The sequence below is a fragment of the Eptesicus fuscus genome, chromosome 18, assembly GCF_027574615.1.
Source record: "Eptesicus fuscus isolate TK198812 chromosome 18, DD_ASM_mEF_20220401, whole genome shotgun sequence".
Taxonomy (NCBI): Eukaryota; Metazoa; Chordata; class Mammalia; order Chiroptera; family Vespertilionidae; genus Eptesicus; species Eptesicus fuscus.
Genome location: NC_072490.1, coordinates 21,859,233 through 21,876,356, shown reverse-complemented (window position 1 = coordinate 21,876,356; position 17,124 = coordinate 21,859,233). Strand labels below are relative to the sequence as shown.

The window sequence follows — 17,124 nt, the reverse complement described above, 5'->3', positions numbered from 1 at the left end:
AAGCCAAAGCCTGGAGCCCTTCTGAGTGTGTGCTGTGTGTGACTACACAGGTTGTATGCGCACCACCTTGTTCCTGAACATTATAGCAATTTAATAAATACTCCTTCCTCCCCTGACATGTTCCACCAACAAGAAAAACCTGTCCATTCCCATTTCCCAGTGCCAGACCCTCAGAACCTCTCAGTTAGGTGCCTGAATCCAGTGCCCGGTCCTGGGTGACTCCGAGCCCTGGCCTGTGGGCTGGTTGCTAGTTCCCTCTCACCTTACTAGGAAGCCATGCACATCTAACCATCTTCACGAAGAGTCTATAAAGGTTCTGTGATGTCTTCGCTGAGAGCTCTATGTCTTTGTATGAGAATTACAAGATTAACACACAAAAATCACACCATTCTAGTCATGCTTAGAGTATACTCTCAACATGAATAATTATATAATTGACTGGTTGCAATTATATAAAAATAGAGCTGTACTTTATTTCTCCCTGATGAGCTTTTACTCCATGACATCCACCAAATTTATACAATAACAGGTGCCAGAAATTCAGATCTCTAGGGCACCCACCTGAACCTGTTTGCTCTGATATAGAAAGCCATTCTTCCTGCCACTGCCCTAGTTTCAGACTCTCATGATTCAAGGTCTGAGTTGCAACAATTCCACATACCCGGTCACCCCGTTTCCAGTTGTGCCCTCTTAAATCCCCCCCTCCTTACTGTCTCCAAAGCCTCTTCAGGGGTTCCTCGTTGCCTTTCAGGATAAATGCAAACTGTTGAGTCTGGCATTTAAAGCCACTCATGAGCTAGCTCATCTATAATCTATTCCTTTAAAATCATCCTTTCCCTTTCCACTCTTTTTTCCCCTGTTCATTCCTCATTCACGCTCTAGCACACCCCCTGCTGCAGCCCATTTTATTGTTTTTGTATTTTTACTATTCCGTGTTCTAACTTGTCTTGTGCCTTTCTAGTTGATGTTCCCCCTGCTAGGAATGGTATGGCCCATCTTCCTCCCCCAATCCTCATTAAGCTAATACAATCATCAAGATTCATTTCAAGCCTATGTCCTCTGTAACCTGTATCACATCAGGTTTCTATTCTTTGTCATAGGTACCATCGTGCAATGAACTGAATGTTCTTGTTCCCCTAAAATTCCTATGTTGAAACCCCAATCCCAGTTTGTGTAGGAGGTGGGGTATTTGGGAGGTAATTAGGTCACGTGGATGGAGCCCTGGTGCATAGGATTAGTGCCTTTATAAGAAGAGGCCAGGGAGCCAGCATGCTCTCTTTCAGTGATGTGAGGATATAATGCGGAGTCAGCAGTCAACATCTCAGAAGAGGATCCTCACTAGACCAGGCTGGCACCCTGATCTTGGACCTCCATACTTCAGAGCTGTAAGGAATAAATTTCCTGTTGTTTATAAGTCCATCAATCTATGGTAGCAATGGAATCGCAAACGTCAAGAATCATTTGTTCGGTATTTGTGCACCAATTCATCAATTGTTGCTGGTTTTGTACCGTAAACTTTATCTTTTATGTAGTCCCATTAAAAAAAAAAAAGTCTAGTGGCACTTTAGGATACATTTTCTTTGTTCAAAGCTTAGTCTGGCTTCACCCATTATTTCAAATCAGTAAAACCTGAAAAGGGGTGAAAATTAAGTGAGTTATCAGCTGTTGTTCTAGAAGCCCAAACCAACTAAGACACTCTTTCAACCTTCTCTTTATACATCTATCTCCTCCATGAGATTATGCCTGGTTGAGGGTGAACGTTCAGGTGCCATATTAATCTAGGTATCTGCAGTGCCTAAAACAATCCCTTGGTACATAGTACTTGCTGACTGGTTGAATGAGTAAAAATGTCTGTCTTGCTGTTTCAAATGAAGCTCGGCCATATTGGAATAGGCTTGAGGCTCCGTATGAGTCTATTTCTACATTCTCCTACAAACTCATTTTGCTCTTCTGTTTCAACTTCACGATTAGCTCTCCTTCCAAGTTTCTCCAGACCTCTGACCCCATTCACTTCATTTCTTTCTGTTTTTAGACATTGGTTTAATTATTAGAATATATATACTTTTTCTTTTCTACTTGGAGAATTTGTTTTAATTTTCTATTTTGCACAGGTAGAGTGGCATTCTGGAGTTTTCTGGTAGCTTAATATATCAACATTTGCTAGCATGGAAAGTTCCCCAGGTTATCCTGAGGTATATTAATTCCAGAATGCAGGATTGAGATCTGGAGGATTTATTCATTGACATCCTTTGCTCTTAGTCCTTTCTAGCACAGCTGCCTCTGGGAGGTTGGGCACAAAGGAGGTAAACAAATAAGGCAGCCAGGACAGGTGGGTGCCTCCCCAGAGCACGCTGGCAAGACAAGTAAGGGGAAGCAGCTGGAGCGAGAGCACCAGGGAATGCAGACAAAGCCAGACAACTCGGGAATCCTTGTGGTTGGTGTTGGAGACAATGGGAACATTCTGAATTCAAGAAAATAAGTTTTGTTGCTCTACCTAGAAGCTCTGGCATGTGAATATCTCTCAAAGCTGATAGAGCTCCTCAAGAAGTAGTCTAATCGTTGGCCTTTAACAACTTGGCACGATGCTCAAATTTTCAGATGCATAATTGAGAACAGAAATGTAATACAAATCATCTTATCATAGACAGTACTTTTTATCACCTTCAATGAAAAAAAGTTAAAAGCTTTGTGTGTGTGAAGTCCTAGCTAAATCATTGACGCGCTGTACATTACCTTTGCTAAGTCATTTTCCCCTTCAATATCTAATCCTGCCTGTAAGAGGCAGAGATAACATTTTTCTCTTAAAGCTGTTAAGGGGATCAGATAAAGAAAGTGATAGAAAATATAAAAACTACATAAATGTTTGCTGTAATGATTCTGAGTCTAGATTTATTCCTACCAGGCAAAAAAGCTCCCATCACTTATGAACTATGTGATTTGAGGCAATGTACTTCAACTTCCTGAGCCTCAATTTCCTCATCTGTAAGATGGTCATAATAGTAATAACATCTTCTTCATAGGCTTAGAGGAAATGTTGCCTGCAAAGTGCTTTGCATGGTAGAAACTCAGTAAATGTTAGCTGTCATTCTTGCAACCAATAGCAATATTATTATAAAGTTGGAATTCATCTTAATATGTGATGTTTGGGCCAGGTACTCACTCTGCTTTGAATATAGGAGAGTGTAAGAGAAAATAAGACATAATCCTTGTTCTCTTGACCTTTATAGTGTACTGAGAAAGATATATCAAATAATCACACGAACCTGTTAGTAGTTTGCAGGCAAATTAAAGGCGGTTATGGAGGCGATAAAGGGAGGTGGGGGCGGATCCAACCCAATCTCAGGTACAAGGAAGGCTTCATCAAGGAAGTGATGTTTGAGTTAAATCTTGAAGCGTACATAGAAATTGGCTATGGGGAGGAAAGAATAAAAGCATCCTAGGCAAAGAGAGCCACATGTGCAAAGGTCCCACAAGAGACTGCCTCATTTGAGAAAAGGAGAGAAGGCCAAGTATCAGGCAGCAAGGTATCACGTGGGAGTGGGAAGGTAGACAGCAGTTAGGTCACGTGGGCTTTATAGACCATGCCCAGGCTATCGCCAGATAACTAAAGGCACTCGTTCTAAGCAGGGAAGTCACATGGTGAATATTTCATTTTACAAAGGTCACTTTTGCTGGTCGTCCACATAACTGATGCTGGTTACTCAGACAAGTGCTACTCAGAGTGTGATCTGAAGGCCAATAATATTGGTATCACCTGGAACGTGTAAGAAATGCAAATTAACAGATACCTCAGTGCAGACCTACTGAATCAGATCTGGAGGTGGGGCCTCCCTCCCTGCTTTCACAAGCCTTCAGGGGACTCTGACGTAGGCGATAGTTTGATAATCTCTGGCTTAGTCTAGGACAGTGGTCGGCAAACCGTGGCTCTCGAGCCACATGCGGCTCTTTGGCTCCTTGAATGTTCTAACGCCACTTCTTCAAAATAGACTCGCCCAGGCTGAAAACTGACTTCTGCGCATGGGCCACGAAGTTTCAATCGCACTGTACGTGCGCGCCCACACGTGGTATTTTGTGGAAGAGCCACACTCAAGGGGCCAAAGAGCTGCATGTGGCTCGCGAGCCGCGGTTTGCCGACCACTGGTCTAGGATGTGGCCAATAAAGACAGCAGAGAGACTGGGTTGAAAACAGATTTCAGAGGATTAGCTACTGGAATGGACAGGATTTGATCTCTTTGGTTTGGGGGATGAGAAGGAAGAAAGTGTCAAGAATGACTAAAATGTGCATCATTCTTTTTACACTTTGTTGGCTGAATATGTTTTGATATAAGAGGGGAGGGAAGTCTGGGGCATGGGTGGGTTTTTTTGTGTGTGTTTTTTTTTCAATATTTACTAATCCACAAGCACTGATGATAGGATCCAAGATGCATCATTGTTAAAAATTACTTCAAGTGACAAAATATGGCTTGGTACATCTCTACCAATTGGCAGTATAACCAAATTATAAATGGAGAGCTGATTTCATCTGATTAGAAGAGCTCTTTTTCTTGAAGCCTTTACTTTGCCAGAATTCCTCAAATTTGAGTCCACTAAATTATCTTTTGAAACATCATGTTCCACTCTTTTTATTATTATTATTGTTGTTGTTGTTGTTGACAGTATTATGGATGTCCCCCACTTTTCACCCTCTTACCCACCCCTACCCAGCCCCCATCCCACCCCAGGCCTTCCCCACACTATTGTCTGTGTCCATGGGTTATGCATATATGCATATATGTTCTTTGGAAACATCATATTCCACTTTTTAAAAAATATAAAAAAGGCACTCTTTCAGAAATGCTAGAGTAGTCAAACAGCAAGAGAAATCTTAACAATGCTCCAAAGAACAGATACTATTAGAAGGGAAAACATTAAACTCAGAATGTATTTTAAGGTTTAAAAAAATCCCCTTTTGCCTAAGGTTGTTTCATTGTGTATAATATCTACAATGATTTAGGAAACTACCTGTTCTGCTCCATGCATAAAAGAGATTGCCAGAGGAGAAGTGTGGAACATATTTTAGCTTCTAGTTGCTTTGGCCTGAGGCTTATAGACTCTGACCACAATCTCCATTTCACTCCTCTAGGCTCCTGGTTTGCTTGTCGTTTGCTTTTTAATGCAACTAGGAAAGTTCCTATTCTATGCCATCATCTCCAAAGTAGCTTCTGTTTTGGAATGGGAAGAAAGGCCTTGTTAATGACCCTTTTAGGTCATTGATAGTTAAGCCTATTTTTCTGTTGAAAAATAATTAAGTCCATTCTTGTGATCAAAAGAGAAAAGAAGTGACTACATTTTACTTTAAAAAATAGGGTTGCACACCACTAAGACATTCATAGTCTAGGTCAGTGATGGCGAACCTATGACACGCGTGTCAGCACTAAATATTTAGTTTTTGGTTTATTAAATACAATTATATATAACAATTATACACTTATGTTATTTAAACTATAAATATCGTGAAATAATGTTTTTTCCTCAAAGTGACACACTACCTGAGTTATGCTCAGTTTTTTGGCGAAGTTTGATACACCAGGCTCAAAAGGTTGCCCATCACTGGTCTAGGTTCTACCTAAAGAAAGACTTTACCTGGTTCTTGCACCTACAAATAGTACTTCTTATTAAATATTGTGGTAGTACAGAGTCGGGTCAAAACTCTCAAGGAATCAAGAATGAACTCCTATCCCTAGCCAGTTTGGCTCAGTGGATAGAGCATTGGCCTGCAGACTGAGGGGTCCCAGGTTCAATTCTAGTCGAGGGCACATGCCCGAGTTGCAGGCTCAATCTCCAGTGGGGGGGCGTGCAGGAGGCTGCCAATCAATGATTCTCTCTCATCATTGATGTTTCTATCTCTCTCTCCCTCTCCCTTCCTCTCTGAAATTAATAAAAATATTTTTTTAAAAAGAATGAACTCTTAGTGTACAGTAATCTGTAGGCTTCTACATAAGGACAAAGTATGGACAATGGACCATATCTGACTGGATGCCTGTTTCTGTAAAGGATGTGTATGTTTTTTTAAATAGCCATGCTCATTTGTTTATGTATTATCATACTATTTTAGCACTATCACAATAGAATTAAGTAGTTGAGACAGAGACTATATATAATGCAAAGCTAAAACTATTTAGTACCTAGCCCTTTCAGAAAAAGTTTGCTGACCTCTGAAGATTAATAACAAATTAGAGCCCACATGGTTAGAAGAATTCTGAATTGTCATATTTTAATTACATGTGTAGATTCCAAATGTCCTTTTTTGTTTTGGAGGAAAATGCCTATAATCATATAGAGGCTAGAGAAAAAAATACTATGCATAAATTTATTTTTCACTAACCATTAGTCTGTCTTGGGGCAGGCTTGTCAGTGCTAATGCCTCACCTGAACACGGTGGGTACAGCAATGCTTCCCCAGGCACCGGGGTTTGTCCTGGAGTTTCTGGTGGGGTATCAGCTCCATTTGAGGGCGGAAGCAGTAGGTTGAGGAAGCATCTAAGCGTTTTGTCTCACATGCCTGCCAAGTTGTGACTCAGGGCAATCTGGCACAGCGCTTCTGAGTCTTCACTGAGTGGAGTTTGCACAATAGGAGAAATGTTCAGTATGTTTGTTGTCTGCATATTCTTGGAAAGTGCTAACGTGACACCTCAAACTGCCATCTTCTACTTATAGCCTGGAGAATTGTCAGGAGCTCCGTAACCATATCTTTTCCATTCCTGTTTCTTTATTTCCAAACTCTCATCTCGAAATTTTTGATCGCTCACAGAAAATATTTTCCATCTTTTTTATCGTCTTTGCCCAACCTTTTAAACACAGATTCTAATTCTGAACCTAATTGCTTAAAAAGGATTTGATCAATGCTGAATGTGTTACATGTTCTGGCTTATTTAATCAATAATATATACAAACACTATACTTTTTCCTATAAAGATAACAAACTAGATTATTCACTTATATGGTATTTTTCCTTTGGTGGTTTTTTTTTTTTAATGTTTGAAGAAATGCACTGTGTTTTAGCACAAACCTCATAAAACTGAAAGTCATAAGACTTGAGATCTAGTTTCAACTCTTCCAATAATTAACACTTTGACCTTGGACAGTTTACTTCACCACTCTGAATTTAGGATTTTCATCTTTACAATAAAGAGTTCCACCTCATAATCTCTAATACCTTTTCTAATTCCAGCAATTTAAGATCACTTTGTGTATTACAACTTAAAATTAGATTAGATGTTCAAGGAAATACTAAATAATTCATCATTTTCCAAAGTGATGTTTTCTTATTTAGAAAAAAAAGCATGAAATGTTTCATACATACACAGAAAACAGATTTTTATAATAAAAACTCCCCATACTATCATCTGGCTTAACAAATATTAATACTAAGCCATAGTTGTGCCTGATTGCTTTTGATGGTGAAAAAAATCAAACATACAGGCAAAACCCTTATTTTATATAACTAGTCAAAAGGTATGAAATACTTTTACACATATTGATCTCTTCAAAGCTCTTAACCATGAGAAGTGGCCATATATCCAGTATGCAGATGTGATACAGGCAGATGCAAAACTTATATCTGTGGATACTCAGCAAGGAAATGAAGAACCCAGGACTCAACCACATGCAATGTCATCTAAGCCCTGTGTTCTTTCCATTACATTTTGACTATCCTTTTCTAAATACTGTATCATTTTGTAATTAGGGCTCTTCATAGTCAACATAAATTGATTCTGGTTATCTTAAGCAAAAATAATAATTTACTGAAAACATGTCGTTACTTTGCAATCAGAGAAAGTAATGAGCAGCCAGCTCATGAAAAAGATAGGAAGCAGTATGTTCTGTAAAGTCTAAGTAGTAGGAATAACTGGGAAGATTTTTCTGGCCCTTATTGTTGAATGAATCTGCTCGCTCCATTTTTTATCTTGGGTCCCTCTGTTCAAGATTAAAATTATCAGACCAAGAGAATGTACTAGTAATTTGGTCCAGGATGGACCATTTGCTCATCCCTCCAGTGAGGACTAGTCAGAGCACCTGGCTTGATAGCTCCATCAAGGCTCCATACAGAGAAGAGTTTTAGTTCCCAATGGAATATGGAAGTGCAGGGACAAGAAGAAGGGGCACGATGCTATTCTGTTCAAAATAAGAGATGTATACTATACTAATATGTCAACCATGAGAATGTGCTTCTTGTATCTTATTACAGGAGATCGGTTGGCTGACAACCCCAGCTGCTGTGCTCTGAAACACATCACTGTGTTGGCACAGAGGCCAAACTTTCCATGGGCTGCTCCCAGCCAATGACTGAGTGAAGCAGGGAGATGCAGAGCTGCTTTGATGGCTGACTTGACTAGATGACTCCCTGAGGGCCTTAGTGAACTTTCCTTAGAACTGCACTGCAGTCTAAGATACCATCATCCAATTTTCCTTCCTTTCTTCTTTCCTTTGTTTGACCTCAGACCTGTATTATGACCTTCTCATGGTTTGCTTCTAAGAGGACCAGCAATAACACATAAAGGTTAAGTAGCACTTGTGTGAATCATTCCTTAAAAATGTCAAGCTACAGTTCTACACCACCTTTTTCCACATTCTATATGCCCTTACCCTGTTCTACATTTTCTTTTTGCTGTAGCATTTAAAACCTTCTAATAAATTGTATAATTATTTATAATTTTATTGTTTTTTCTCTCCAGAGTAGAATATAAGTTCTCTCAGGGCATAGGCAGAGATCTATTCTGTTTGTTGTTTTCTTTCTGATGTATTCAAATACTTAAAACAGTTTCTGGCCATAAGAGGCACTCAGTCAATATTTGTTACATGAATGAACAATTGTATGTTCAACTACTTGCAATGCAATCTCCAAATATTTTCTTTTGGATCCTAAACTATTTCCAGAGTCCCCAAACCCCCTAACCATCATGAGGTCATGTGTGCATTATGTTTATTGGCCCCAAAAATTATTTCCATTGCCCTACAAAAACCATAGATTCCTCCAACAAAAACTTTGTGCAATTATAAACAGGTAATTTGATTCTCAAATTCTCATTTAAACAAGTTCTTTTCCACCAAACAACTACGAATTTGAATGCTGAGGGTCTTGATCCAGCATCTTGAAGGGTTCAGGAATTTGGAGAAGGTACTATGTGTAAATTAATAAAGAGTCTAGAGACAAAACATAATTTTGGAAGGCATTTTGGGAGCCAGAGAAGACTTAGCTAAAGGAACCAAGTTCTCCTTGTCTCAGGACCCCTTGCTTTTTATTAAAACAAATTGTCCTAAGGCAAAGGTAGATATACATATGAAAGGGTAAGTTTGGTATACAGAATCCATTGTCAGATTGGAGGAACTGCCTTTGGCTGTTCAGGTGTTTGGCCAGTAGGAGGCAATAACATGTAGATTAAGATGCCCTCAGCTGTCTGGCCGCAAGCAATCATTTATGCATCCTTTCAGGTTTGGGAAAATGCCCTTAGCCATTTTTAACAGGCAATAACATATGTGATTCAGCCCTTGCTGAGTTCCCAAGTTCCATCAACCTTTTGATGAAACTCTTGCATTTATGACATGCTGGAATTCGCTTCCGGCATTTGAAGAAATCTTAAAGTCAAGTATCAAGGGAGTAAGTCTGTTTCAGTGGCTTATTCTCAGAAAGAAGTGGCTTGCAAGTAGCAATCACAAAGCCAAGCCTGTTGGATCAGACATTTTTCTGCTAACAACTGTCCCTCATATCTGGCCTTCTTTCCCCAAGAGGATTATTAAAAGTTGATTGGGACTCAGTTCTCTTTGTTATTTCCAGTCTTAGAAAAAATGAGTCCAGAGGATGTTGTCATGTGTCCTACCTAAAGCTGGAGATCACCTTTTCTGAAGGTTTCTAGGAAATTGAGAAGCAGGAACATACAGAGATGAGAACCCAAAGGCTTTCTGGATGAGGTCAGAATATGGTGCAGCACAAATTAATAATGGGTCTTGGAGGAAAATAAGTCTGAAACATTGCTGGAGGCAAAAATGACAAAACTGAAGCTGTCCTACTTTGGGAACATCATGAGAAGTCAGGGTTCTTTGGAAAAACAATAATTCTGAGGTAAAACTAGAAGGCAGCAGGAAAAGAGAAAAACCAGCTATGAGATAGATTGACTCTATAAAAGAATCCATAGTCATGAGTCTCTGTGAGCCAAGTAGGACTGTTGAGGGCAAGACATTGTAGGCATCACTCACTCATGTTGTCACCAGGAATTGGAGCCGACTCAACAGCCAGTAACATACATACCCATGAGCAACTAGGTAACTGTACTTAGAAACTTCAATCATGAAACTTGTATAAGTACATTCTCTTTGTCTCAATTGAAAACAGCACCAATGGTGGATTTTCTGATCTCATTGTCTCATTGGCTACTCAAGCAAATTAAGAATGAGTCCATGTGTACCTTAATTAAGGATGTATTCCAATCTGAAACCAAAGCAGTTGAGTCTTATTTCAAATAGAAGTTATACTCTTATAATAGGGTTGAGAGTGAAATTTGTTGATCAGTTTTACTTTATTTTCTTCTTTTATAATGTGACATTTTAAAAAGTATATGTATCATTCATTATGTCCTCTAGCATAGGTAAAAATGAAAATTAAATGGAAGTAAAACTCAATTCCTAAAACATTGTTCATAGAATAGGATCACTCCTAAAGTATGCAGCAAAGCAAAATTAGAATATCAAACTAAGATTTGTATTCAATTCTGGTCTTTGGCACTTATTAGGTATGATACTCTGAAGATAATACAGTTTTCAGTTTTATAAAGTATGGTTCAGTTTGGTAAAATATTGGTCAGATTGATGAGTGAGAAATTTAGATATAATCTATATAAAGTATGTGGGATAGTGTCTAGTACACAATAAAAGATGGATAAAGTCCTTGCTGTGTGCATTATATTGTCAGGACTCCTTTATCTGTATTTCTCATTAGACTATACCCAAATGTCCTGGCTTCTCCTCAAAACCTATCCTAGTTGAATTTGTGTTTAAACCATATTGAAAATCCTTTCAGTTGTAGGTAAGAATTACCTGTGTTTATCATCAGAAGCAGTTTGGTTGTCTTAAAGCAAGTAATAGCTCTACTGGTCAATGATCCAGTAAATGATTTGCTGAGCAAGGATGTTAGAACTATTGACTGAGTCCATTTGGGGATATTCTGTAGATCTCAAGTTCTCAAACTTCTCTTCTGCATAATTATTAGAGATTTATGAGATGTGGCTATACATACTCCAAGGAGAAGAAGAGAGTGTTTTATTTAAGGACAAAGGGAATTTGGAGCAAAATGGAAAGAGGAAAAAAAAAGACTCCAAAGCTTGATACCTTCAAATCAGTTAAGCATCACTTGATCTGCTCTTCCCTATTTCCTCCCTCCCTTCCTTCCTTCCTTCCTTCCTTTCTTTTTCTTTCTATCTCTTTTTACTCAGTAGCATTCCCATGATGCTCTCTCTACTCTTTCTGCTACAGATACAAGTGTCCCAGCATTCAGCTACCATTAACAGTGGCCTTGTTCACCTACCTGTGGTCATTGTCCTACCCCACTCCAATTCACATCCCCTGGACTCATGTTTAAAAACTGTTAAAAATGTCCCCACATCAATAAGTAAGTAGCACTGAGACAATGGTTGTTGAGAATAAGACTTATCAGATTTAATGTGAAATGTGATGAACACCTGAAAATATTTAGGTCACATGATACTGATGCTGATAACATTTAGGCTATCACGTTAGTGTTGTCATAGTTGCAAAAACTAAAGGTCACATATATTTATCATTAAAAATCCAATCAAAATCCTGCTTGATACAAGAAACATGAGGACATGCAAAGTATCCATATCCCATTTTGTGTTGCATTGAGAAGTGCAACTAGTAACAACTCATATGACAGCATAATCATTAAAGGGAACAATTCACAACTCAGTTTTCTGTATACCTGTACCTCCTTGTATTTTCCACTTGTAAATATTAGCAAGTCAAATTCTCCTGTGCCTTTTATTCCCAATGAGGAAAAAGAAAGTACCAAAATGGAACATTCCACCAGATTTAAGCTCTGTGTAATTATTTATGCAATTCTGAAAATACATTTTACCACATAGGGTATAAACCCTGTTTCTTCTCATGAATTGTATTTAACCATAGAAATTAACGGTGTTATTAACTTGCATCCAGTCAGAGCCTCATCTGTTTTAGCACTAACCAACCCACACGGTAATTACTGGCTGCTGTAGACAAAAGGAATTACAACTGACACAAGATTTCTGCCCTCTAACCTTGCTTTTAAGGATCCTTCACATCTCTGGATTTGAGGGCGAGGTATTGGCTGCCTACCACCTTAACCCTAAGACTTGCAGTACCAGGCCTGAATCGCTGCTAACTGAATGGTGTCGCATAACCATCATTGTGCTCTTAGGTACAGAAGGAAGAGGCAGACCCTGGGGAATCGTTGTGAATTATAACAGTCGTGTAAGGTTGAAGACTTTGTCAGAGAGCCAGGGCAGAAGGCCTGGTGGAGAGATGTGGGAGAGCAGGGAAGGATAAGTAAACAAATTGTGTGAAAGGTCTTGCTTTGAACCTGGTTAGAAGCTTTTGGCATTCATCCTCGTTCAGGAGAAGGAAGCAAGTGTCATATGCCTTGCTTTCTAACTTTAAAGGTACCCAAAGCCATATTTGTAAGGCAGTTTGTGCGGATAAATGTGAAGGAGCAGTTGAGAGAAGGGAAGAAGGTAGGGAGGGAGAAATAAGTCTATATGTCCCATACACTAGTTCCCTTAATACACTTTTTTTGGGGTCATTTATGCAATGGGAAGGTAGACATCAGCCTAGTTTATGCCAAATCATTATAAAACTTGAATTTAGAGGCACCCATATTAATGAAATTTTATTGAATTTATACAATGTCAGAGATCACATCTCCTTGTATCTTAAAAGACAGACCTCAAAGTGATCTTTCAGCTCTCCCAGAACATGATGTGAAATGACAGATGTACATCCTGGTTGTGAGAAAATATTGTAGTGTTGGCAGCTATTTCCTGGCTTTCATCTCATTTTGTGCTTTTTGCCTCTCTCTAAAATACATTGGTGCACCTGTGCAAAAGCTCTGTGGAGACAATAATGATGCTTGTTGGAGTGTATAGATAAAATGCCTTTTCAGGAAAATTAATAACCTCTATTCTGATTTGGATGATGCTCTTACAAGGTAATTGACAGAGAGATGCTTTAAAATGTGAACCAAAATATCAAATTCATACCATTATCCATGTCCCCACTGTTACTGACTCTAGATTCTGATTGATAGCTTGGCCCTATTCTTTTTGTTCCTACCATTGCTGCAGAATTCGTGAAGAGGGCTTTCAACTTGAAGTAGTAGCCATAAAAAAATTGAAGTAAGACCCCTTCTGGGTTGATGGAGATAGCAGTGTTCTGCCAAAAATATGGCTCATTTATGAGGTTTCTTCATTAGTCATAAACAATAGAATAAATTTATTGTCTCACATTTTGGGGGCCCTATATTCACCCTAGATCAGAGGATGTAAGATCAAGGGAACCAGGTTCCAGAGAAGTTAATTGACTTCTGTATGGTGGTCTCATGGCTAGTTAATGTGGGAGCTATGGTTGGATCCCAGGTCTCATGGAGTCTGGTGATGAAGTGTTGAAATGGAGTTGCTGTAACATAGATATTAAGAGAGATGAATGAAAGGAAGCCAGAGATGAGTCAAATGAACAAATGAGTCAAGAGAAAATCATGGCTTTAAAACTTTTAGAATGATGTGGGGGGCAAGCATATATTCCATTCATGCTTTATATAGTAGACACACATCATATACGCATTTATTGCATGTGAATTCAACCACACTTTTAAAAAACTACAACAGCAACAGCTATAGTGAAATAGGGTGTTTATGTCAGATGACTCCTAAATACAACCAACTGCTTCATCTCGTGTTCAACTAGAGAAAAATGATAGATTCCAAAGCAGGATGGACACATCAGCTGTGTTGGTTAGAACTTGTGAGATCTGATACTTTAAAATATTGAAGCTACTTCTGACTGTTATTCTGTCTTATACTGGAGGTCAATGCCCACGTAATATTGAAAATTGAAGAAAAATTTCTGTGAATAGATTAATAGTTTACTTTTTAAGCAACAACTTTTTCCTAATTTTTCAAATATTTCTGCCCAGGAATCCTTTTCAGCATGAAATCTAGTGCAAATTTTTATATACTTTCAAAATATGTATTTTAAAATACATGTGTGGGCAAAAGTATGTGTACATCTGTGAGTAGGCAAAACACAGAGTTTATTCTTTGGATTTAATAAAGGTATTGTAATAATCATTAGCTGTATGTGTTTTTCCATACAAACAACTATAAACCTACTTTGACCAACCCCTGTATATAAAAACATTTCAAAACATAAGCCTTTGGCTTGAACTTGAGTCTATTAAAGACGTTTCTCATGGTTCTTTTGCTCAAAAAATAGAATTGAACATTATTGCTTTTTAAAATGTGTTCTTGAAATAAAACACACATAATGTAAAATACTCATAGCAAAAGTATAGAGTGGATGAGTTTTCAAAAACTGAACACTCGTATGTAAACAACATGAAGATCATAAAAAAAAAGTTGACCAGCATCCCAGAATTCCCTGAGATGTATCCCCTTCTAATCATGCTATGCCAATGCTAACCACTCACCTGACTTCTAACACCATCAGTTAGTTTTGCCTTTCTTTATATTACTAGTATATGTGAATGTATTCATATTGCATTCCACTCATTTGTGTCTGGCTACTTTTGTTCAACATTTTCTTCTTGATATTTCTCCATTGTCAGTTTTTACACATTGTTCATTCACATTTTGCTGTATAATGTTGTGTTGTGAGACTATATCTTAATACTGCCAAAGAGTTTTAAAGTATGTACTAAGCTCTCGCCAGGCGTCCTCGTGGAAGTGACATCGTCTTTAAACGCTGCGTGGCAATCCCTGACGCACCGCCGTGATGCCCAGGGAAGACAGGGTGTCCTGGAAGTCCAATTACTCCCTTAAGATCATCCAACTTCTGGATGATTATCCAAAATGCTTCATTGTGGGAGCAGACAATGTGGGCTCCAAGCAGATGCAGCAGATCCGCATGGCCCTCCGTGGGAAGGCTGTGGTGCTGATGGGCAAGAACACCATGATGCGCAAGGCCATCCGAGGACATCTGGAAAACAACCCAGCTCTGGAGAAACTGCTGCCTCATATCCGGGGGAATGTGGGCTTTGTGTTCACCGAGGAGGACCTCACTGAGGTCAGGGACATGCTGCTGGCCAATAAGGTGCCAGCTGCTGCCCGTGCTGGTGGCATTGCCCCGTGTGAAGTCACTGTGCCAGCCCAGAACACTGGTCTGGGGCCAGAGAAGACCTCCTTCTCCCAGGCTTTAGGCATCCCCACTAAAATCTCCAGGGGCACCATTGAAATCCTGAGTGATGTACAGCTGATTAAGACTGGAGGCAAAGTGGGAGCCAGCGAAGCCACACTGCTGAACATGCTGAACATCTCCCCCTTCTCCTTTGGGCTGATCATCCAGCAGGTGTTTGACAATGGCAGCGTCTACAACCCGGAAGTGCTTGACATCACAGAGGAAACTCTGCATTCCCGCTTCCTGGAGGGTGTCCGCAATGTTGCCAGTGTGTGCCTTCAGATTGGTTACCCAACTGTTGTGTCAGTACCCCATTCTATCATCAATGGGTACAAGCGAGTTCTGGCTTTGTCTGTGGAGACTGATTACACCTTCCCACGTGCTGAAAAGGTCAAGGCCTTCTTGGCTGATCCATCTGCTTTTGTGGCTGCTGCCCCTGTGGCCGCCGCCACTACTGCTGCTCCTGCTGCTGCTGCAGCCCCAGCCAAGGTTGAAGCAAAGGAAGAGTCGGAGGAGTCGGACGAGGATATGGGATTTGGTCTCTTTGATTAATTACCAAAAAGCAACCAGCTCAGCCAACTATTTGAGAAACAAGGAAATAAAGGCTTCTCAATGAATGAATGAATGAATGAATGAATGAAAATAAAGTATGTACTAATTTTCTACCAGCCAGCAAACTAGGACAGTTTAAGTGACTACACATTTGACCCCAAACTTGGTATTTTCCATCTTTTTTTATTTTAGTGTTTCTGTTGAGCAATCATTGATTTTTTTTAAATCGACTAAATAAACCTCTAGCAAACTCATACCAAACAAAGGTCTTTATTTATGGACTAGTGTGTGATGGGGGTGGGAAGGGGCAATGCTTCATGAAGAGGAATTCTTCACCATCAACGCGTTCCAAGAAGAAATACAATTTGAATGACATAAGCAGAAATGTCTCAGCACAGACAAGTGATTTTGTTTAAAATACGGCCTTATTTTCAGAGAATGCATTTCATTTAGGAATGAAGAGATATGCATATGGGCTAGACATTTATGGAATCTGAAAACTGACATTTTTAAGATGTTGGGGGGGGGGGAGTTGTGGGACAGAAGGAAACAGTAAGAACTTTATTAACTGTAGCACTACTTTTTGAGATTTTCGTAGAAAAACCATACAAAGCAGTGGTTGATCTGTATTTTTATTACTGTTGCAGGGTCTCCATTTTGGTGCCTATTGGATATTGTTCCCATAAAGAATGAGAAAGGAGATGTGGTACTTTTTCTGGCATCCTTCAAAGATATAACAGATACAAAAGTGAAGATTACTCCAGAAGATAAAAAAGAAGGTTTGTACTGTTTTCAGAAAACATTGACAGATGGGGTAACATTTTGAAATTGTTTATTCAAAAACTCTGAAAGAAAAAAAAAAAGTCTTTTTAAATAACAGCAACTCATGAATATTCATAACCTAAGTGATCAGTACTTGGTACCTATTCCAAAATCATAGAGACTCACAGGAATTTACATTCTCTTCTTTGTATTAAAAAATCAATTGACAAGAACCAAAAGTGCATATCCCTACACAAATAGGATGAAGATAGGAAAATAATTTATCAAAATAAAAAGATTTTTACCAATTTGTTTTATTAGGGGGAAAATGAATTGATAGTGACAAGTAAAGTTAAAATGATGTGATTAAAAC

The 17,124-nt window shown here is 39.0% G+C and overlaps 2 protein-coding genes across 2 annotated transcripts in view; both read left to right on the top strand.

The window, feature by feature from the left end:
• Positions 1–17,124, top strand: part of KCNH8 (potassium voltage-gated channel subfamily H member 8) — a 285,990-nt gene that overhangs the window by 114,622 nt on the left and 154,244 nt on the right. Inside the window, exon 3 of the mRNA XM_008153463.3 lies at positions 16,637–16,768. Within this exon, the coding sequence (XP_008151685.1) occupies positions 16,637–16,768 (132 nt within the window). The remainder of the gene's footprint in view (positions 1–16,636; positions 16,769–17,124) is intronic.
• LOC103296851 (60S acidic ribosomal protein P0-like) lies at positions 14,971–15,999 on the top strand. Its single transcript, XM_054729820.1, has one exon. The coding sequence runs from the start codon at positions 15,036–15,038 to the stop codon at positions 15,987–15,989; it is 954 nt and encodes a 317-aa protein (XP_054585795.1). The 5' UTR covers positions 14,971–15,035; the 3' UTR covers positions 15,990–15,999.

What these genes read in the sequence shown, in the direction of transcription:
- LOC103296851 (XM_054729820.1), top strand. Translation starts at nt 15,036, where the DNA reads ATGCCCAGGGAAGACAGGGTGTCCTGGAAGTCCAATTACTCCCTTAAG.